The sequence below is a fragment of the Polypterus senegalus genome, chromosome 9, assembly GCF_016835505.1.
Source record: "Polypterus senegalus isolate Bchr_013 chromosome 9, ASM1683550v1, whole genome shotgun sequence".
NCBI classification, from domain to species: domain Eukaryota; kingdom Metazoa; phylum Chordata; class Cladistia; order Polypteriformes; family Polypteridae; genus Polypterus; species Polypterus senegalus.
This window is the reverse complement of record NC_053162.1, coordinates 92537911-92562230: the sequence shown is the minus strand read 5'-3', so window position 1 is coordinate 92562230 and position 24320 is coordinate 92537911. Positions and strand designations below refer to the sequence as shown.

The following is a 24320-nucleotide window of genomic DNA, read 5'->3' as shown; positions in this document are numbered from 1 at the left end:
AGATGAACCGTTGCCCCAGTCTGAGGTCAAGAGCGCTCTGGAGCAGGTTTTCATCCAGGATGTCTCTGTACATTGCTGCAGTCATTTTTCCCTTTATTCAGACTAGTCTCCCAGTTCCTGCCACTTATTTAAAACATCCCCACAACATGATGCTGCCACCACCATGTTAGGATGGTATTGGCCTGGTGGTGAGCGGTGCCTGGTTGTTAATTAATGTTGACTTATTTTATTTTCTTACTGTGTCTTTTATTTTTCTATTCTTCATTATGTAAAGCACTTTGAGCTACTTTTTGTATGAAAATGTGCTATATAAATAAATGTTGGTGGTGGTGGTGGTTTCCTCCAAACGTGACACATGGCATTCACACCAAAGAGTTCAATCTTTGTCTCATCAGACCAGAAAATTTTGTTTCTCATGGTCTGAGAGTCCTTCAGGTGCCTTTTGGCAAACTCCAGGCGGGCTGCCATGTGCCTTTTACTAAGGAGTGGCTTCCGTCTGGCCACTCTACCATACAGGCCTGATTGGTGGATTGCTGTAGAGATGGTTGTCCTTCTGGAAGGTTCTCTCTCCACAGAGGACATCTGGAGCTCTGACAGAGTGACCAACGGGTACTTGGTCACCTCCCTGACTAAGGCCCTTCTCCCCCCGATCGCTCAGTTTAGATGGCCGACCAGCTCTAGGAAGAGTCCTGGTGGTTTCAAACTTCTTCCACTTACGGATGATGGAGGCCACTGTGCTCACTGGGACCTTGAAAGCAGCAGAAATTTTTCTGTAACCTTCCCCAGATTCGTGCCTCGAGACAATCCTGACAATCTTTGACTTCATGCTTGGTTTGTGCTCAGATATGAACTGTCAACTGTGGAGCCTTATATAGACAGGTGTGTGCCTTTCCAAATCGGGTCCAATCAAGTAAATTTACCACAGGTGGACTCCAATTAAGCTGCAGAAACATCTCAAGGATGATCAGGGGAAACAGGATGCACCTGAGTTCAATTTTGAGCTTCAAGGCAAAGGCTGTGAGTACTTATGTACATGTGCTTTCTACATTTTTTTATTTTTAATAAATTTGCAAAAATCTCAAGTAAACTTTTTTCACATTATCATTATGGGGTGTTGTGTGTAGAATTCTGAGGAAAATAATTAATTTAATCCACTTTGGAATAAGGCTGTAACATAACAAAATGTGGAAAAAGTGATGCGCTGTGAATACTTACTGGATGCACTGTATTAGCCCCTGTATAACAAAACAGTAATATCTAAAAATACATATTAAATTTGCTAATATATGTATTCACATTCTCTTCTTCTCAAACTTGCTTAATCCAATTCTGGGTCCAATTCTGTGGAATTCTTTGTTTGGCCCTATCCCAGCAGTATTAGGTGCTGGACTGGCTACCAGTCCATTGCAGGGCTCGCAAAAAGTCATTTTGGAATCTCCAGTTACCCTAACCAGGACAGCATTACTGATAATGAAGGAAAATCCATACAGACACATGCAAACTCAATGACAAAATGTGTATCGGAGTGCAAAATAGACGATCTATAAGACAGCAGCACTACCCAACATACCACTGTGCACTGATGGAAAAGATCAGTAATTTCAAACATGATATACTTTGTGTCATAGCAATATTAATTATTAACCCATTATCTATGAATGCTTCAGTATTTTCTAAATTGTTATTAACTTTCTTCATTTTTTGCAGAGCAATACAAGCTGCTTACAGATCACATTGAACAGATGGCTTTGGAATAAGGGACAACCGCAAAAAAAGATACTTGCAGCAATTCTTTTTGCATGGCAGTTGCCATCTTGTAGCATGGTATACTACAAAGTGATTTAGAAAAAAAATGCAGTAACCATAATTTATCCAAAAATTATGTCTGTTAAACTCTACTATCAAAAAATAAAGCAATTTAGAATACACAAGTATCCCTTTAGCGTGCATTGCAATGATACTTTAGAGACAATGATGAAAATACTTTCAATGGGACAAAATATCTCTTCACTGTTCTTTACCATATTTTAAAAATGCAAAAGTGCAAAAACTGCAAGCCAAACATCAGACTTTCTCTGAAGGTGACGTTTTTTGAACGATTGGAATAACCATGTTCCATTTCTTTTTTAAACAATAGTAGCACTAGTGTAAAATTGCCATTATGGTGCACTGTGTTTGATAAAATGAAGATGCAGTGCGAAGTAAGAAATTGTCATAAACAAAATAAAGCAGTTAAACCCATTTTCATTTGAGATAAAAGTAACCAAATTTTTTTTTGTTTCTATTGTTTCTATTGTTTTATTTTCTAAGTGCCTTTAAAGACCTGCAAAACATTTTTGGCCAATTGTGAAACGATTACTGATACAATTTAGTGGGCAACTTTTTTAGACACTTAAGTTGCTTATTAAATACTTACATTTTGCTAAAAATTATAGTATTTTATATGTGCCACCTGTTTATGTAATAAAGTAAAACAGTGTTTTGGCATGTATTTTGATAACTAGTCCTTTGTCAGCAATAGAAATTTAAATAGAAATTGTTTTGTTTTAACAATAAATCGCCAATGACTATACACATATACAGTATTTTGTAAAAAGTTCCACACGGCTTAAATGCTAATTTTGATAATATAAGCAGCATCTGCCATGTGCATTGTTTCTTTAGGGCATAATAAGATGCTTTATTTTTTGAAACACTGTTTTTGCCAGTGAGATTTGTTGTGTATTATATTCCTGAAAAACAATCTGTAAATGATATTTTTTTATTTATTTAGAGGACTATTTAAAGGAGATCTCTTATCATGTTAATGGAAATTTTCACAGTTACATCAAATTAATGTTCATTAAAGGCAAATAGTATAGAAATTCAATAGGCAGGCTGCTTAAGCATGAATGCTTAATGGGACAAAATATGTTTTAGCATTGATTAGCATTAAAATATAATTGCATTAATTTTTAATTATTAGTGTATTTCATATTTAATGACCATTGGTATTATAGATTAAATGTGACAGAGGAGCACCTTATGGAGTCTTTAAACATTTCATTCCAAATTTGTTTTTTTTCTTTTCTTGGGTAGATTGTAAGATGTTTATACTAAAATGGGCTTTAATTTTAAAGAGTACATCTGACTGGGAGAAAAATAAATGGCAAGCTATTCGCTTAAAGATCTATAAGAAGACTTTGGGAAAAATTATAGTTTGGCCAGATTATACATAATGTTACAAATACCAGTTTCACAGATGTCGAAATAATGTGCAGAAAAAATACATCTTTGAAATATTTTCCACAATAAGTAATAATGTTGTGTATGTATCTGGCCTTAAAACCTTTACCCTGCTTTTGCAAATACCCAATTACTGAGCACTAGTTGGTAAAATTATTGCTTAATAAACAAAAATGTGAAGGTAATGTTCAGATAATTTATATTTGCTGGAAATAAAAGTTGCAGTTGTTGTTCTTTACAATTCACTATTTTTTAACTTATTTTTGAGAATGTGAAGTTATAGTGTTTCTCAATTGCATTGAGACAAAATATTTTGCTGTGTGTAGATTTGTTTATGGTGCAATTTTATGGTTTTGAGGCAATATTTTTATGCATTGAAATTGTATTTTTAGAAGAAAAGATGTCTATGCTAGTGTGCTTTCCCTTTTATAAATGTTCTAAATTAAAGGTTTACAAGGCTTACTAAGTAATGTGTGCATATCTGCAATGTTTTTACTGTTCATTTTTGTTTATCTGATTATGTGAATCAAGAAATGACTGAATATAATGCATAAAATCATTCCATTGTCCAGTATGCCAAAGGAAAAATAAAATGTAGAGGTTGGATACATCAGAAAATGTCATCCCAAATATGTATACACTCTAGTTTTTGTAAGGTTTTTAAATTAATATCAGATGTTGGCAGTAGGTAACAACAATTTTTAAACTGTGTGATACAATTCCCCTTGGAAAGTACATTAAGCTGTGCAAGAAGCCGCCTTTCAAATAGTGTATTGTTTAGTTTATAGTACAATTTGTGTTGTTACTCAAAGCTGTAATAAAACTTCTGCGGCTTTCATTGTCATACACAGTGTAGCTAGCTACTGTTCAAAACATTTACATCAAGGAAATCTTCTTCTTCTTCTGGTTCACAATTAAAGGATGCTTTTAAAAGGAAACATTATGAGTACTCATGGCAGAGGTAATAGAATGGTTTTACAAAAAGGTTCACATATCTTTAATGTGTAATGTTTTGTATAGGATTGACTGGATAACATGTTGGCTAGACTGGGTGTGTATGTTTCATAGTTTTATAGGCTTTATGCTTGTGAATCCAAATATAATTTTTGAATGTGAAAGTAAAAATGTATTTTTGATTCAAACTTGTCAATTTGTTGTATACATATTATGTACTGTACACACAAATATGCTGAACACGTGTGTGTATGTAATGTACAGTGTAATACATTTTTCCAATTTATCTGAACATCACGTACACAAATCTGTAACCATTATTAGATAATTGTACATGTTTTGTTGAGCTGTTGTAACCATTTACGTTTCGTTTTTAATTTTGTTGGTTATGTTCAGACATCTATTAGGCTGTTTAGTTATATTACCTATAGCCAAACTTTAGCTCTTCCATAATTTATTTGTGTGTGTTAACAGTGTTGGTCTAGTGTAAAATGTTAATCGATAATATTTGCCAATTGCTTTCTCTGTATTATATAGACATAATGTGTTACTCATGATCATCTTACCATCTAATGAAATAGATAAACAACATTTGTGATCGTGTGTGACTGACGTAGGCAATAGTAAAAACATGTAGAACCCTATTGTGAATTTCATTTTAAATGCTGTGTGCACTGAGTTTGTGTAACTTGTGTGTAAAATTCAGCGGCTGTATATGTATGAATATGTATGTGTAATTACACATGTATATTTATATACACATACTTTTTCTTTATGTACAGTATTCTGCATGGTAGTCAAATCACATTTTGATTTTACTTTTAATTCTACATCTGCAGTTATTGAAATGTATTTTTATTTGTGGTAAACCTACTGAATATGGAAATACTGTAATAAATCTGTTTTAATTACAATGATAATGGTTTGTCATGCTTGACAATGAACTAATAAAACTTAAATGATCCCATGCATTTCAACCAATTTGTATTATATTACTCTTAAATCTGTATGTAGTACTAGGGTGTTGTATCATGTTAGCCATTATAAATGAAGTGAGAATTCAAGCAAAATGACACATTTTATTGGCTAACTAAAAAGATTACAGTATGCAAGCTTTCGAGGCAGCTCAGACCCCTTCTTCAGGCAAGATGTAATTACATCTTTTTTGAAGAGTAGGGTTATCAGAACATGTTTGAAGATGGTAGGAAATGTTGCTGAGCTGAGTGAGGTGTAAAAGATGTGTGTAATTGTAGAGATCAGTAGGGGAAGATGGCCTGAAGGAGATGTGAGGGGATAAGGTCAAGTGGACATGTAGTAAGGTGATTGGAGAGAAGGTTGGAAACATCAGTGGCAGAGAATGAGACAATATGGAGAATATTCAGTGATGCTTGGAAGGAAGCAAAATATGTGGCAGTGAGGGTGACAACTGACTGCTGATAGCAGCCATCCTATCTTGAAAAAAGGTGGCAAAGTTATCAGCAGACAAGGATGTTGGAGTAGGAGGTGGAGAACGGTTAAGAAGGCAGGTGAAAGCAGAGAACAGAGAGCGTATGTTGATAGAGCTGTTAATTCTGGTCTGATAAAACCTTACCTTTAGCATTGGAAGAAGGGATTGATACTTAGCCAGGTCTACATGAGCCTTTGACTTCCTCTATTTCCTTTCAGCTTTACTGAGCTTGATCTGTTGATTGAAAGTGCTTTTAAAATGCTTCAAAAAACATTGTCAAAATAAGGAGGACAGAATCAAGCATATGGTGTCTGTGGCAGCACTGGTGGAGGAGGAGGAGGAGGGAGAGCAGAGAAGACTATGGAAGAGAAATGGTTGGTAGAGAGGGAATGGAGGTGACAGGGGAAGGATAAAGTGGGGTGAGGAGAAGAGCGTGAGGAAGAAAGCGGCAGAGAGAACTGATTGAAAAAGTGGTCAAATGTGTGTAAAGGAGTGACAGTTGCATTTGTGGGAGTGCAGTTGCATGAGAGAACAACGTCAAGCAGATTGCCAGCCTTGTGAGTTGGTGGGATGAGGAGAAGTGTGACATTGAAGGAGGAGAGAAGAGTGAGAAAGTCAGCAACAGGAAGGCTGTCCAGGTGGCGTTAAGGTCCCTGAAAATTAGAAATGGGCTGCCATCATCTGGGAGGGAAGAGAGCAGTCCATCCAGCTCATCAATGAAGCTCCTGAACAAACCCGGAGGATGATAAATAACAACAATGGTCATGTTAATTGGAAAGGAGACAGTAATTGCATGGTGCTCAAAAGTAGTGAAGTTGCATACATTACCAAGGGAGGTGAATCTCCATCTCTTGGACGTAAGAATACCTGTTCCACCAAAAGTAGAGAGGCAGGAGTGGGGGAATTTGAAGGCAGAGAAGAATGATGTTGGTGTTATTGTATTTTCTGGTTGAAATCTTGTTTCTGTCAGAGTCTTACCACTTGGAGATCCGTTTGGGTGACGAAAGCTGGAATAGTCTCCCTTATTGTCTGTATACATGTTGCAGGCTGTTCTTTAAAATCTATCAGTCTAAGAGTCATATGTTTTTTTTTGTTTTTTTTCCTGCTCTTTACCATTCTCTCCTCTGCATGTCCTGGAGTACAAAAGAAACAGCATACAGCAACATGCGGGGACTGGCAGGAACACTCAATAAAACTGAATAAAAAGAAAATCAAGTGACGGTGAGATCTGAAGAAGGCAGCCGCCGCCTGTGTGTCAGAACCCTTTTTGGGGCGTTAGTATGGATCGTGGTACACTGCAGAGCTATATATATATATATAGTAAGACTAAGAGCAGTTTACTTCTCAAAACGGAGTGGTGCAGGATTGAAATTGCGACCTTTTGATTCCCAGGCAGGAACTGATTCTATTACACCACAGAGGCAATTACAATAAAAGGGTGTCAATGTCGCATGTTAAGGCGGCTTTTTGTTTCTACAGTTATATTTTTGAATAAAAGCGCAATTGTTGTGTTATATTTGTATCTTTGTGAAAATGTTTCTTTGATATTTGGACTTCAGGCTTCATACATTATATAGTTTATGCCTACATTTTGTCATCTACTAGTAGAATATAAAAAACGTTTCTGTTTTAACAATGTGTTTACACAGATTACTGTAGAAACGGAACAGACATGAAATGCGTGTGTTCCAAATAACTATCTATTATTTCCACTCTAAAACTCCACTTCACTCCCAGATACTCAATCAAGGCCTGAGCTGAGAGAAGTTCATGCACGTTCTAAATTGGTGGGGGGATGGAATAGCCGGCTGCTCCTAGCTTCTCTTTATCAGCACATTTAGAGGACAAAGGACGCTGGCGGAGAGGTGTGAAGTGATTTAAGAAGCAATTTAAGGTGGGACGGAATTACAAGTTTTTTCGTAGGCTCTGGTAATTCTAGTGTTAAATACTTGTTGCTTTGGTGGCCCTATTGTTTTTGCTGCTGTTGCACCACTCCAGAGAACTGTGTTTGAATCTCAGTCTTTTCAGTATGTTCTCTACATGTCAGTCTTACTTTTTCTACAGATTCTCAGATTTTTTAACCTCTTCTCCTAGACATGTGTATGTGTTAGATTAATTAATGACTTATGAAGGCCTGGTATGGGTGTGTGCCCTGTAATTGTTGGATATCTCATCTTCAGTTTTTGCATGCAGCCAGTACTGCTGGTATAATCTCTAGCCCAACTCTCTATACCCAGGAGCTTAATTAACATTAGAATTACCAGAGCCTATGAGAAAACTTGTAAATCCGGCCCACCTTAAATCCGTTCGCACCTCTCCATCAGCATCTTTTGTCCTCTAAATGTGCCAATTAAGACGAGCAGCAAGCAGCCTGCTATTCCATCAACCCACCGTCGCAGAACGTTCACAAACTTCTCCCAGCTCATGCCTTGTTTGATTATCTGGGAGTGAAGTTCTGGAGTTTTAGAATGGAAATAATAGATTGCTATTTGGAACACATGCATCTCATGCTAGAAGGATTGAGAAAGTGCTTCCTTCAGTAATATCACATGACCAAACCAGATTTATTAAAGGTAGACAATTGGCTTCCAATCTTCGACACCTATTTAATGTAATATATTCATCAATAAAGTGTAACACTCCAGAGATCTTATTATCTTTTGATGCAGAAAAAGCATTTGTTATGGTTGAATGGGATTACGTATTCACCACTTTGCATAAATTTCAGTTTGGCTGTAACATATGTGCATGGATCATACTAATGTTCACCGGTCCAGAAGCTTCAGTTTGTATTAACAACAGTTTTTCAGACTGCTTCAAACTAGAATGGGTATTAGATTTGCCACCATTGTTATTTACAATCGCCATTGAGCCATTAGCTCATAACTTTTGAAATGCATTAGAGATAAAGGGGATTTTCAGAGAAGGGGTTGAACAGAAAATATCACTATATGCAGATGATATGGTACTGTTTATATCAGACCTACAGAAGTCAGTGCCTGCAGCCCTAACTGTACTAGCAGAATAACATCCATCCAACCGGCTATATCCTAACTACAAGGTCGCGGGGGGTCTGCTGGAGCCAATCCCAGCCAACACAGGGCACAAGGCAGGAAACAAACCCTGGGCAGGGAGCCAGCCTACCGCAGGGCACACACACACACACCAAGCACACACTAGGTACAATTTAGAATCACCAATGCACCTAACTTGCATGTCTTTGGACAGTTGGAGGAAACCGGAGTACCCAGAGGAAACCCATGCAGATACGGGGAGAACCCAGGAAGCGAACCCAGGTCTCCTTACTGCGAGGCAGCAGCGCTACCCACTAGCTGAATTTCAAAATTAATTTGAACAAAAGTGTGCTTTTTCCAGTGAATTCTCTAGCAAACAGCATTAGATTGGACACCTTCCCTTTTATCATTGCACATCAGTTTAAATATCTAGGGGTAAACATCACAAGTAAATATAAAGTACTTTTTTAACAAAATTTTGCTGTCTTCATGGACAAAATTAAACAAGACCTGCATAGATGGTCAACCCTTCATCTTACTTTAGCAAGGAGAATTAACACTATCAAGATGATTATCCTCCCTAAGCTTCTGTTTCTATTTCAAAACATCCCAATATACATTGACAAATATTTTTTTTAAGAAATTAGATTCAATCATAACCTCATTTATTTGAAATTCGAAATATCCATGCATCCAAAGGGAGACCCTACAATGACCTAAATCAGAAGGGGGCATAGCTCTACCTAATTTTCAGTTTTTTTACTGGGTGGCAAACATGGAAGCTATAAAAACCTGAACACTGACACAAATAGATGAACACACACTAGCTTGGTCTGCAATAGAAATGAAATCCTGCAGTACTTCTTTATACTGTATTCCTTGCTTTGTACACCAGTAAATACAAGGTATCAGCAATATACTGACAACCAAATTGTCGTTCATTCACTCAGAATGAGTGGCACCTCTATATGATAACCACCTTTTTCCACCCTCTCAAAACTTACACTGTTTTTAATATTTGGAAAATGTATGGGATTAAATCATTTAAAGATTTGTATATAATAATGTCTTAGCAGGCTATGAACAATTACAATCTAAATCTAGTTTCCCTATCAACACAATATTTCCAACTATCTGCAAATTAGAAATGTTGCTAAACAAAATCTGCCTAATTTTCCTCACCTCTCACCTATTTCTGTTTCAGAAGAGATATTGATCAGTTTTGAAGACTCCAACAGCATTTTGTATAATATTTAAAATATTTTACAGTACCTTCCTTTTAAAGATCCTAAAGTACAGTGAGAAAAGGATCTCTTATTCAGCATTTCAGAAAAAGAGTGGAAGGCAGCCATGTACAGAATTCACTCGAGCTCCGTATGTGCAAAGCATTTAATTGTTCAACTTCAAATTTTTTATCGAGCACATCTATCTCGCTTAAAATTGTCCAAAATGTTTTCAGGGCAACTTCCAACCTGGAAATTTTGCAATCGAGCTCCAGCCTCACTAGGCCACATGTTTTGGGCTTGTACCAAATTAACATCATTCTGGACAAAAATGTTTAAAAGCCTATCAGACAGCCTTGGTGTCACAATCCCTCCTAACCCATTAGCAGCTGTGTGTGGTGTACCTCCAGATGGGCTTAAAGTGGAGAAGGACAAACAAACTGTTACTGCTTTTACTTCACTATTAGCACATATACGTAATCTTGCTCAGCTGGAAGAATCCTAACCCACCTCTGTTAAGTCAGTGGGTAACTGGTGTTGTGTACTATCTGAAATTGGAAAAATTAAATTATCTCTTAGAGGATCTGTTCAAAAGTTTTTTAAAACTTGGCAGGAGCTACCATTTTAGAATAAGCACTTATATTGAGGAGAAACACTCCTTTCTCTCTTTGCTACTCTCAATTCTGGCTCTTATTCTGGCTGTTGGCCTTCCTCTCTTTCTCATGGGTAGGGGGTGAATTGAATTTAGTTTTGTTAAGTTTAGCTTGATTGTATGGAATGTTACATGCTTTTAATAATTTCAATAAAAGGGGAAAAAGTAATCTGGCCAGATTGATTAAATTCCTATGAGAATGAAATTATGAGGACATACTGTATGAGACAATTCCTCCCATAGTCTACAGTAGTTTTAGGAAATGCTGTTGATACCTGCGAGTGTGGGTAGTGATGCAGTGTCATGCTTATGGACCCTAGGTCTCCAGAGCTGTATTCTACACATTGAGAAAGTATGGGACAGTAGGCGTTGTGCCCTGCAAAAATCTCTCCATCAGAAAGAACAATATCTGGGGATCCTGGAGGATTCTTTGGCTCAGATATAGTTTTCATAACTCCTCATCAGAAAAACACAGGACAAAACTAGGAATAGGACTTCTTGCAGCTTCTGTGTGTCTCATGATGTCTACAGTAAAGCCAACATTGTATTCCACAATAAGAAAGTCATGCTGTTCTTACTGTTAGGCATAGTGGTGGTCTTGCCATTGTTCTGTGTTGCTTTACAACATTAGGACTGACTTGACATTATTTTAAAGTAACATGGATTTCGGTTGAATGTTAGGGTATTTATGTGTGGGATGGAACTGGGACATGCAGCAAAACAATTATCTGAAATGCACAAAAATAACCTAGTTAAGATCCAGATTTAAACTCCATTAAGATGCTTTGTCACTGTTTTAAATACACAATTAATTCTTGAAACTCACAAATATCACTGGACTGATGCAGGTGAGTTACAATTCATCAACAATGCTGCGAGAAACTGATTTATATTTAAGTTAAATATCTGTTGCTAAATATAAAAAGATTGATGTTCTGTCCAGGGTTGGTTCTTGCCTTGTGCCCAGTGCTGAGTGTTGGTCTCTTCTACCCTGAAATGCATAAGCGGCTTCAGAAAATGGATGGATGGTGTTTGTTTGGAGCAGATACTTTGTCAAATTGGATATTACACAGAATTATTGAATAAAATAAATGAAATTATATTTTGTATTTGTTTTATCAGGGTCCCATTTTCTAATATTCAGTTGTGGTCAATGATCTGATAGCATTACATTTAAAAATAATGAGGAATATACTTTTTCACAGAAGTGTGTAAACTGCAAACAAAATGATTTAATCCTCTTCCTTTAATCCTCATACTTTTAAAACTAAGACTTCACAAGTATTTTTTTTTTCAGAAGAATCTTTTCAGCTTTGTTTTCAGCTATTGAAAGGGATAACTTGTGTGTATTGTATTGTAGTAAATTTAATTTATGCCATTATTTAAACACTTTGGGTGTTGTATTTTTACAGATATGATTTCTTTATCGCTTCTGGGGATGAAATAAAATAATAGCAGAGAATTATGGGACCGTGCTGTGATTCCCCTGAGGTTGTGGGGTGGGTAATGCTGCTGTTATTTTCCTCTGTATAAAACAACCAGTTCAATATGCCCAGCTGGAATTCTTCCTGTTGTGAAACCAGGTAATATACAGTAACCAAGGGGGGACAACGTTTCTAATGCTTATTGAGCTGTGGAAAGATTTTTAAATCGTCAGCTTGCTCTAAAGTCCCTACTTTATAACTCTTATTACGACTTAAATTTGTTTTTATACCCATTTTCTTGGCATTCCCCAAATGAAGGTTTGTATTTCTTGTTTTGTCAAACTTCTGCATTCTGTTTTCACTACATGACAATCTTTAATTTTTCTTCTTTATATCCACCCATTATTTTGATCCTTCAAATGTTATGGTAGGTATTATATTTCAACTTTGTACATTCTGAAATGCTAATCAGAACTATCTGCAATATTTGATTTCAATACATATGAGTAAATTGGGAAAACAGAAAGAATCTCATCTTTATATAAAATAACACAGACGTTAATATTATTTATTTCAGATTTATTGTAATTAAAGTTAATGAGCAAGACAAATTTAGGGCGTTTCATTTAGTTGAGATTTATATAGTTATGGAGTGAAAGAATCACTAGTGATTTTATATTGTGTTTCTTTTAATGTCTTTAACTTTTAAAAGGAAGGAACAGTATTTCGTGAAATTTTGTTAGGAAAAAAATAAACATGATTAAGACTGTCAATTAGTGTTTTTTTAAAAGTATTTTACTGCACTTTTCAAATTTATTAGTTTAGTTTGCCCATTTCCACCAAAAAAAGGAAAAAAAAATCCAACTGTACCAAGGTGGACATTCACCCCTGCTGTTTGGATTAGCACCTACCTCATTGTTGTGTTTTTATTTATTTTGGCAGATTACTATCTTGAAGCACAAGATGGAATAACTTCTCCAAATAACTGCAGTTGCTTCTGTATATACGGTAGGTTGCTTTAATTTCATGAACATTTTTACTTTACCATCCATACTGATAAATGCTCAATCCTGTTAAATGTAATACTATGTTTAAACATTAAAACACCCATTTATATTTACATTTGTAACAAAATAACTTCACACATTATTTTCAATTTCATGTGTGTGACCACCAGGGGGCACCTCAGTACACAACTCAACCGCAGACTGTTGAAAGAAGTATTAACAAGATTAGCTTTCCAGGCTTTAAACCAGCAAACACTACTCAAATAACACACTAATATCTTCTTGTCCTCCTCCTTGAGCAAGATGGTATATTTTTGTCAATAATACAAACATTGTCTGTCTTTTGTAGTATTTTGTGGCAGTTGCCGTGGTTGTCAATGTTCTGTTCTACAATGAACCTGACCTATTCCTATGGAGTCCCACCACAAAAAAAAACCTCACAAGGTTCCACTCCATCTGTACTAGTGTGCTGCTGAGGTGCCACCTGCTGCATGGCTGCACTCGGGTCCTAATCTGGATCCTGAGTTGGTTTGTCATGTGGTGGGTGTGCGGCAATGCACTGTATCAGAGCGTGCTCCTAACCCTCATAGATGGCCAGATTATGTGTTGGCAACAATCCAGGCAGTTCCTGGGATGGCCCAGAAGTTTAAAGAGTTGCTAGAGAGCTAGATTTACCCATCAACAATTGAATCGGTGCTCAATTAAAAATGTATTGAATATCACGTGCCTAGACGGATCCAGACAGAACAGAACTTATGGTCCAGAGTTTGATGGTTTGAGTGATTGTGGGGGGCTCTACTTATGGCCTCTAGTAGCAGAAGTCTTTTAAGATCTTTAGGCATGGAGGTAATGAGTACTTGGACTTTTGGCATTGAGTAAACACAAATAGCTTAAAACCATCAAAACAAAGAATAAAATGAACTTTTTATTGACGGCAACTACGTGAGGTGTTTGGAAGAGGATTTGAGATAATTGTGCCTGGGGGTGCTTATAGGTTAAGATTCATCCATGGTGTCAGAATAAGAAAACCTTTTTTTGACAATTTAGAAAACTTTATTAGAAAAAGAATAAAATGAAAGAGGGAAAGTAAATGCTATAAGTGTTTCACTTGATTTGTATTGCTTAGTGTGTTTTCTGCTGTAGTTTCAACATTATATTTTGTGTTTTAATTGGTTAGGGTTCTATTGTTTCAAACAATTGCTATTTGTACTTAGTATATATCTTGGTGAGCAGAATGTGTGTGAGTGCTTTGCCAGACTAAATTAAATAGAAAGTGAATTGCAACATACGACGTATAGTCAGTTATATATCTCAATGTCCAGTTTTGTTTTGAAGCCAGTTACTTTAATTATAATTATATTAAATAGTGTCAGAATTTTAGGGTACAAACACCATTTCAGAAAAATCGAAAAAGCATATGCCGCATTATTGCAAAGAAATATCTATTTAAATAAAGAGGACAATGAAATTGTTTCTTCATTAATAAAGCATTCATTTTATGTAAAAACATGTTTTCACGGCTGTATTTAGTCCACCCGTGAAGCACATGTAGTTTAACTGTTAAAAAAGTTACTGTGTTAATAATTAAGCACAAACAAAATTGCAAATGGTAACTTGTGAAAGCATATTCTATTTCTGCAGAACATAATGGTGTGTTTTTTAAAGCTAAAACAATGTGTTAAGAAGCACAATTGTTTCTATAAGCAGAACATTAAAAACCAACATGCCCCAGTGAGACTTTTAAATGCTGATTAACACTGTGATGATTCTCACACATTAAAGGGGATTAGTCCCTAATGAGTTCAAGGGAAAGGTGTGAAATGTCCTTCCTAACATTTGGTTACCATTTGTTTCCATGTTTTAGAGATTTTCTGTCATCATGGGCCTGGGAATTTTAAATACCAGAGGAAAGCTGTTCTTTTTTTCTTTCGCTTTACCCTAATTAGTTTCCATGCAGCATTCAGATGTAGTAAACACAACTTTTTAACATATACAAGTGTACCAAATATCTACTGTAAAATAAAAGTACAGTATATGGGGAATATTTATGTTAACTTTTATAATACTGCCTTTAACAAACAGTATACTTTAACATCATTTTGGAGCCCTCATTACATGATATTTTAATTTAAATCCTTAGTACAGGCAACTGCATTTATTACTAAAACCTTGATACTGCTTCACTTATGTCATAAATCAGCTGCTTTATTCAGTTAAAACAATAGTTGAATGAAATTCATTGTCCATAAATTAGGGACATTTTTTTTTTTTTAGTGATTCGTAATTCTACAAACAGCAAGACATTTTGAAGACTGTTAATTTGAAGTTTAGGTGTTTATCTTTCACATGGATTTTATTTTTAGTCATAATACATCCTTTGTTTATTCATCATTATGCATCCAGGCTATTAACCTAATGCACATCTAAAAGCACAGTATTTATAAAGAATTTTCATAATTTTTGGAAATGGACTGTGTTCTTCAAAAAAGGTGATCTGTGCCCTATCTGGAGAAGCTCCTTGTTTTATCCCAATTATGTCATTCAAATTGCCTGGCTGATTGATGAAAGTTCCATGCAGGCTCCAGCCCTGTGATCTTAAACTACAAACAGTTTTTATTCCTCCTACAGTTACTGTATGTACTTGCTGCTGCCAATTATCTGTGTGGACAACTAAAGTGTATATTTTTATATAAAAACAAATACAAATAAAAATTGTGGGGGGCTTAGAAATCATAATTAGTCCATGAATTAAAGCTAGATCTTGCAGGGTTTCGTTCGTTATAACATTACTATTTTGTTATAAATAAAAAACAATAAGTGTAAAGCCAGTTCCTTAACATGGTATTTAAAGTAATGTTTATTCAAATTTTGTTTGCAAAGAAATTAAGATGTTCTGGTTAATTAAACTTTAGTAAGAACAAAGGTTAATCTCTCTTTCCTTAATAAAACTTGTTTAAGTGACGCAACAAATAAGAGTTCCATTAGTTAAAGGCATGCCTGGTGGTTTTAGTATCATACACAGATCACAGTATTGAGCAAGGAGGCAGGCTTGGAATGATTGTTAGTGATAAACTACAAATCATTTTTTTATACTTTGAGGTAATATTAAATAGTATAACTGAATAAAGAAAACTGTGAGATATTAGTTAGACACAAGTCATTATCCTCATGCATGTCTAAATTCAGCAACATTTTATTTGACCTAGAAGTAAATTATGAAGAAAGGTGATCTTTGTAAAAATGAACACCACTACCAAATATTTTCTGTTCCCATTTAGCATGATACGTTTTTACTAAATTGCTAATGATGTCACAAGATGTAGACTCTTGCAATCATCCATCCATCTATTTCCTCAACCTGCTTATCCAGCACAGGGTCAGGGAGCAACTGGAGCCAATCCTAGCAGTCATCTGGCTCTTATCAGGAACGTCACCTGAATTGGGTGTCCGTCCATCCCCGGGTGAGCACACACACTCTCACCCATGTGGGCCGATTTAACAATTCCAATTCACCTAACCTGTATTTCTTTGGACTGAATGAGGGAAAGTGGAATACCTGGAGAAAACCCATGTGGACACGGGGAGAACATACAAACTCCACACAGGGAACACCCAAGATGCAAACCCCAGTCTTCTTACTGCGAGGCAACACTACCACTACACAATCCTTTTGTGATCACATTAGATCTAATTATTACTTATGGTGTTGGTATCTAAAGTATATTTTTTAATCTGTAAATTAAAGCATTTCACGTCAATACTTAATTATATAAACACCAGTAACGGCGCACTGCACAATAATGTGCAGTGAATACACGTGACTTGATCATTTATAATCTCCATATTCTTTTTCTGTACGTTTAACAATTGTTTGCTCAGAGGTTGATGTGCTTCCTGCTTCCTGAACAGCTCTTCTTTTCTCCACCCTAGCGGCCTGCTTCTTTCATCGGCATCTTTTTGCATTAAAACTGTTTAAGTCAGTGTTTGTGTTGCAATTACTTAGTATGTTTTCTTTAGTTTTTCACTTAAGCTGGCACTTAAATCTTCAATCTGCCTCAAGAACGATTTAAGGTATGAAGAGGTAGGGGAAGTGACGGCGAAGGTGGTAGGGGTGAGAACAGTGCCCGTATGCATGCACCGCATGGTGTCCATATGCATGCATCGCACGGCCGCTCTGCTAGGCGCTGTGGAGATTTGATTCTACAATTAAATAAAATAAAAATAAAAAGAGGAATTACCTTGGGGGTCAATCATCACCCCGGAATTGGACAATAGATGTCACGTAGTATATGTGTACCAAATTTCAGGTCAATAGTTCAAACGGTTTGCGAGCTACAGGTGATTTAAAATCCTGGACAGACAAATGGACAGCCACTGTAGTGTATTATATATAAAAATAGCAAAATACCCACGCTTCACAGCGGAGAAGTAGTGTGTTAAAGAAGTTATGAAAAAAGAAAAGGAAACATTTTAAAAAAAAAATAACATAACATGATTGTCAATGTAATTGTTTTGTTACTGTTATGAGTGTTGCTGTCATATATATATATATATTTTTTTTTTACACACACACACGCACACACACAGACACACACACATATAAACATATACATATATATACACATACACATATCTATATATATATATATCTACATATATACACGCATATATATACATATCCATATATATATACACATATATACATAGCTACATATATATATATATTCATACATACATACATATATACACATATATATATATCTACATATATATATACTGTATATAGCAAAATCCCCGCGCTTCAGCGACAAAGAACCTATATCTATATCTATAGATATATATAAATATATATCTATATCTATATAATCTATATATCTATATCTATCTATCTATCTATATCGATCTATATATATATATATATATATATATATATATATATATATATATATATCTCCCTTGGGATGTAAGCAGCTGTTGCTGGGGGTGCCAGAAAATTTTCATCGCGAAGCAGAGCCTTACTGGAAATTTGAGGCATTTGAATTGAAATGGGAGATCAGAGGGTATAACGGTGATGCGAGGAATACATTCAGAGTGTAGCGCTCTGCTGGTTTTTTGTGTAGCTGCCTTCACACAGCTTCTCCGCTGCTTTATAAACGAATGCCATATAAGGCCGTCGTTTCTCCTTGCCTCGCGGTTCTGTACTGTTTTATTGTTCGTTTATTACGATTATTATACTGTAGTTATTGTGTAGCTATTCGAGACTTACTTTACTGTTCAAGAACCCATTTCCTTTACTTAATCAGCGGCTTGTACGCTATTTTTTGTTTGTTTGTTACGATTATAGATATTTATTGATTCCCTTCTTTAGCTGACTGCCTGCTCATATAAGGTGCTTCGCTGGTTTTTTGTGAAGCAGCCTTTACATAGCTTCCCCGCTGTTTTATAAACGAACGACATATAAAGCCATCCTTTTTCCTAGCTTTACCAAGGATGCTGTCTTTTTATTTAATTTACGGGTTCTCCCCTGTTTTATTGTTTGTTTATTACGATTACTATAGTTCTCCCTGAGACTTATTAATTGTCATCGCAAAGCAGAGCCTTACTGGAAATTTAAGGCATTTGAATTGAAATGGGAGATCAGAGGGTATAACGGTGATGCAAGGAATACATTCAGAGTGTGGCGCTCTGCTGATTTTTTGTGTAGCTGCCTTCACACAGCTTCTCTGCTGCTTTATAAATGAACGTCATATAAGGCCGTCGTTTCTCCTTGCTTTGCGGTTCTGTACTGTTTTATTGTTCGTTTATTACGATTGTTATAGTTATTGTGTAGCTATTCGAGACTTACTTTACTGTTCAGGTACCCATCTCCTTTATTTAATCCGCTGCTTGTACGTTTTTTTTTGTTTGTTTATCACGATTATAGATATTTATCGATTCCCTTCTTTAGCTGACTGCCTGCTCATATAAGGCGCTCCGCTATTTTTTTGTGAAGCAGCCTTTACACAGCTTCTCCGCTGTTTTATAAACGAACGACATATAAAGCCATCCTTTTTCCTTGCTTTACCAAGGATGCTGCCTTTTTATTTAATCCACGGGTTCTCCACTGTTTTATTGTTCGTTTATTATGATTATTATAGTTCTCTTTATATATCACGTTGTCAGTTCAGCACTCTGGTTGTAATATGACAAAGCTGCGCGAGCTCACTCTTGAGAATGCAACGTATAGTTGTCCAGGAGAAAACCAATCTTGCCTGAAATTAATGACAACCTTTTGTAGGGTCAGTCCCTGAGACATTACTTCTCATCGCGAAGCTATTCCTTCTTTTCTGCGGTCACAGTCAGTTCACGTGATTACGTGGGAGGCGTAATGATGTCACATGCAGCTCCGCCCCCCCATGGCCATCGAGCTAACGTCCATTACAGTATATGGAGAAAAATAGGTTACAGTTATGGCCATTACGCGTAGAATTTCGAAATGAAACCTACCCAACTTTTGTAAGTAAGCTGTAAGGAATGAGCCTGCCAAATTTCAGCCTTCTATCTACACGGGAAGTTGGAGAATTAGTGATGAGTGAGTCAGTCAGTCAGTCAGTCAGTAAGTGAGTGAGTCAGTGAGGGCTTTGCCTTTTATTAGCATAGATAAAAAATATAAGAAATTTGACAAACGAGAGGAGACCAATCAGTCCTTCAAGCCTGTTTGTTTAGCTAACAACTAAGCTGTCCCAATATATTCTTCCAGATTCTACTTTAAAGTTATCAAGGTTTCTGCTTCAACTCCATGTCTTAAGTTCCAAGATACGCCTTTTGCACTACTGCATACATCCAAGTGCTGCTATGTCTTTCTTGTACTATGGTGACCAGAACTGCACACAATACTCTAGATTATATAGCATTATATAGCTAAAGCATAGCATCCCTTGACTTAAATTCAACAGTTATTTTAATATAATACCTAGTATTTTGCCTTTTTAATTGCTTCTGTGCATTGCTTAGTCAATGAAAATGTTGTGTCAACATAAACTGCTGAATCCTTTTCAGAGGTTGCTTCTTGTATGACAGTGTCTCCCATGTTGTATTTATAATTGAAGATCCTTTTACTCACGAATAGCATGTTGCACTTTTCCTTATGACTAACACCCTTCCGAACCCCACCTCAATTAACCCCCCACCACCGCATCCACCTCCCCTCTCTGCCTTATTTGCTGTATATTGTCGTGGATTCAAGTATGTCTAATCATTTTCCTCTGACTCCTGATATGCTACATCTCCAAATGCATGGAGGATGTTACTTTTACCAAGGATGTTACCACAAGAGCCAACCAAAAGCCGTGGATGACGAGAGAAGTGCACAAGCTGCTCAAGATCAGAAATGCAGCCTTCAGATCTGGAGACAATTCCGCCCGCAGGGTGGCCAGAGCCAACCTGTCTCGCGCTATAAGGAGAACTAAGTGGCCATATGAGCAGAGGATTAACAAACACTTCAGCAGCACCAGAGACACACATCGTATGTGGCAGGGTGTTCAGACAATTAGAAACTACAGGCCCAACCCACACAGCAGCGATGGTGATGCCCCCCTACCAGATGAGCTGAACAACTTCTTCACACGGTTTGAGGCACAGAACAAAGAGCCTGCGAGAAAAGCAACACCTCCATCCACTGACCAGGTACTCTGTCCCTCCATAACTGATGTGAAGAGGACTCTATCCAAATTCAATCCATGCAAGGCTGCAGGACCTGACAATATTGCTGCTACTTCTTTGTCTTGTCTTTGCACAATGTCTTGCCTTGTTTTTGTTTTAATTTTAAATTTAAATTTAAATTTTAATTCTATTTTTAATTTATTATTTGCACTTCATGTTGTTACACTGTGGACCCTGGGCTTCGCAGTTTCGTCTATCTGTATACTTGTATATGGTTGAGATGACAATAAAGTTCACTTTGACTTGACTTGAATAAAAAACCATATTAAGATATATATATTTTCATCCATATTGATATTTTTAGACAGCAAGATGGGAAAGATGTGCAGCAGGTTAGGGTAATAAAAGATAAAGATGGAAACATACTCACAAGCGAGTAGAGTGTGTTGAGCAGATGGAAAGAGTACTTTGAGAGGCTTATGAATGAAGAGAACGAGAGAGAGAAGAGGTTGGATGATGTGGGCATAATGAATCAGGATGTGCAACGGATTACCAGGGAGGAAGTAAGGACAGCTATGAAGAGGATGAAGAATGGAAAAGCCGTTGGTTCAATGACATACCTGTGGAAGCATGGAGGTGTTTAGGAGAGATGGCAGTGGAGTTTTTAGCCAGATTGTTTAATGGAATTTTGGAAAGTGAGAGGATGCCTGAGGAGTGGAGAAGAAGTGTAGTGGTGCCGATATTTAGGAATAAGGGGGGTGTGCAGGACTGTAGTAAATACAAGGGGATAAAATTGATGAGTCACAGCATGAAGTTATGGGAAAGAGTAGTGGAAGCTAGGTTAAGAAGTGAGGTGATGCTTAGTGAGCAGCAGTATGGTTTCATGCCAAGAAAAAGCACCACAGATGTGATGTTTGCTCTGAGGGTATTAATGGAGAAGTTTAGAGAAGGCCAGAAGGAGTTGCATTGTGTCTTTGTGGACCTGGAGAAAGCATATGACAGGGTGCCTTGAGAGGAGTTGTGGTATTGTATGAGGAAGTTGGGAGTGGCAGAGAAGTATGTAAGAGTTGTACAGGATATGTACGAGGGAAGTGTGACAGTGGTGATGTCTGCGGTAGGAGTGACGGATGCATTCAAGATGGAGGTGGGATTACATCAGGGATTGGCTCTGAGCCCTTTCTTATTTGTAATTGTGATGGACAGGTTGACAGACGAGATTAGACAGGAGTCCCCTTGGACTATGATGTTTGCTGATGGCATTGTGATCTGTAGCGATAGTAGGGTGCAGGTTGAGGAGACCCTGAAGAGGTGGAGATATGCTCTAGAGAGGAGAGGAATGAAGGTCAGTAGGAAGAAGACAGAATACATTTGTGTAAATGAGAGGGAGGTCAGGGGAATGGTGAGGATGTAAGGAGTAGAGTTGGTTAAAGGTGGATGAGTTTAAATAGTTGGGGTCAACAGTACAGTGTAACGGGGATTGTGGAAGAGAGGTGAAAAAGAGACTGCAGGCAGGGTGGAATGGGTGGAGAAGAGTGTCAGGAGTGATTTGTGACAGATGGATATCAGCAAGAGTGAAAGGGAAGGTCTACAGGACGGTAGTGAGACCAGTTATGTCATATGGGTTGGAGACGGTGGCACTGACCAGAAAGCAGGAGACAGAGCTGGAGGTAGTAGAGTTAAAGATGCTAAGATTTGCACTGGGTGTGACGAGGATGGATAGGATTAGAAATGAGTACATTTGAGGGTCAGCTCAAGTTGGATGGTTGGGAGACAAAGTCAGAGAGGTGAGATTGCGATGGTTTGGACATGTGCAAAGGAGAGATGCTGAGTATATTGGGAAAAGGATGCTAAAGATAAAGCTGCCAGGGAAGAGGAAAAGAGGAAGGCCTAAGCGAAGGTTTATGGATGTGGTGAGAGAGGATATACAGGTGATGGGTGTAACAGAGCAAGTTGCAGAGGACAGAAACATATGTAAGAAGATGATCCACTGTGGCAACCCCTAACGGGAGCAGCCAAAAGAAGAAGAAGAAGATTGACAGCACTGTCCATTCTACTATGTCATCTTTTTCCCATGATTTGACTGAATGACAGTTAAAGCTTCAGCTTGACTGTAGTTGATTCTTATGTGAAATTAGGTGTGTTCAGTAACCTTTTGCTGCAACAGTTTTAAAGCATTGATCATCTTTCACTGTGCTAATCCAGCTTTTATATTCTTACAAGGGAAGAAACTTTGCTTTGATTAATCAGAAAAAAAACCCCATAAACCTTTGTGTCAATCCTGCCTCTTGTTTCCTACTGTTGGGACAGGTTCTTATCCAGCCAATTCTGAATTTAATTAGGTGGGTTTGATAATAAATACAATTTATAGAATACATAAAATTTCACATTCCTAGGAACAATGAGCAATTTGAAGATGACTCAGTTTGGAAAGGATAGAAGAAAACTGAAAAAAGCTTACTTCATCAATCAAGAGCTGAGCATGATGTGAACATATACTGTACAGCAGACTTAGAAATGTACCCTTTTCATATTTGGCCAGCAGATGGTGCTGTTTCCTTCTTTGAACTGGTAAGAAAAAATAAATGAATGGATGGTAGGTTCATATTAAAGTCTGTTTATTATTTCAGGTTATTATTTACAGTATTAAATTTAATCTTGGAAATAAAAATCAGACATCTCAGTTTTGTGAATAAAGTCAGTTTTCCTTTTCTTCCCAAATGTGAAACATTTAAAAAATAATTAAAAATGCCTAGTCCTTTAAAGACTGAATTTATGTTCACATGTTCATTTCTTAACATTGTAACATCCATATCTGTTTATCAACATTTATGTCTTCCCATTAGAGCAGAGTTTCCAGTGCACATCTGTTCATCCTTAAAGTGGTAATTGAGCAGAACTGCACAGCTTCATTTGGCAGACATAAATATAGCCCTGATAATCATTCCAACATTTTGATTATTTGAACAATTTCATTGTCATTTAATTGAAAATTTAGACACATATGCATTTAAAGTCTGATGCTGGCAGAATTGTAAAATAAAAATACACACACAGGTGTAACACACACACACAGACACACTTTTTCAAACTGGTATACATATCAGGCACTAATTTACAGAGCTTGAGTCTTGCTCTCTCACATACTGACCTGCTGTTTAGAACACAGACTACATTTGTTTTTAAAATAAATGTTACTATCTTTGTCCTCCTTAGAATAAGGTTTCTGTTTGTTTTATTCCTCATTAACTTTAAACTCTTCTGACTGCACATTACAGACTTGTCAGCCTAGCTTAGCTTACATACATAAGACATTTGAATAGCAAAGAAATCATCAGTCTACTCTTGTAAATTTTGTTCCATGATTAGTCATTTCCAAATGTCACTCACCCAGATAGCTCATTTGCTTGACCCAGCTCCATAAAATTCAAAGCTTCATAGATAACTAGCTATAAGGCTGAATTAAGTATTCCATATTCACTTCTTGGTGCCATGTGATAGCCTTTGATGTCCTTTGACCACATTTTCCTTTCTGATGCTGAAAAGATGCTTAAAATGGCTTCATGAGGATCAATGACCATGCACCAGACCTTTATCATATTTTGCCAAAATCTTCACTTTTTGCCAACTATATAGTACATGGTAAAATGCCCAATGGTGGGGTTTATGGAATCCATTCTTGGACAGGGTTATCCATTCCTGGGAATTTGGGAATCCTGCATGTCATTCCCGGGAA

General features: G+C 36.8%; 1 protein-coding gene across 3 annotated transcripts in view; it reads left to right on the top strand.

Moving 5' to 3' along the window:
* The window catches only part of kiaa0513 (KIAA0513 ortholog), a 78437-nt gene extending 73289 nt beyond the window's left edge, over positions 1-5148 (top strand). For all 3 annotated transcript variants that reach the window (XM_039763486.1, XM_039763484.1, XM_039763485.1), the window contains one exon: positions 1708-5148. In XM_039763486.1, the coding sequence (XP_039619420.1) occupies positions 1708-1757 (50 nt within the window). In that variant the 3' untranslated portion in view covers positions 1758-5148. The remainder of the gene's footprint in view (positions 1-1707) is intronic.
* The last annotated feature ends 19172 nt before the right edge of the window (positions 5149-24320 follow it).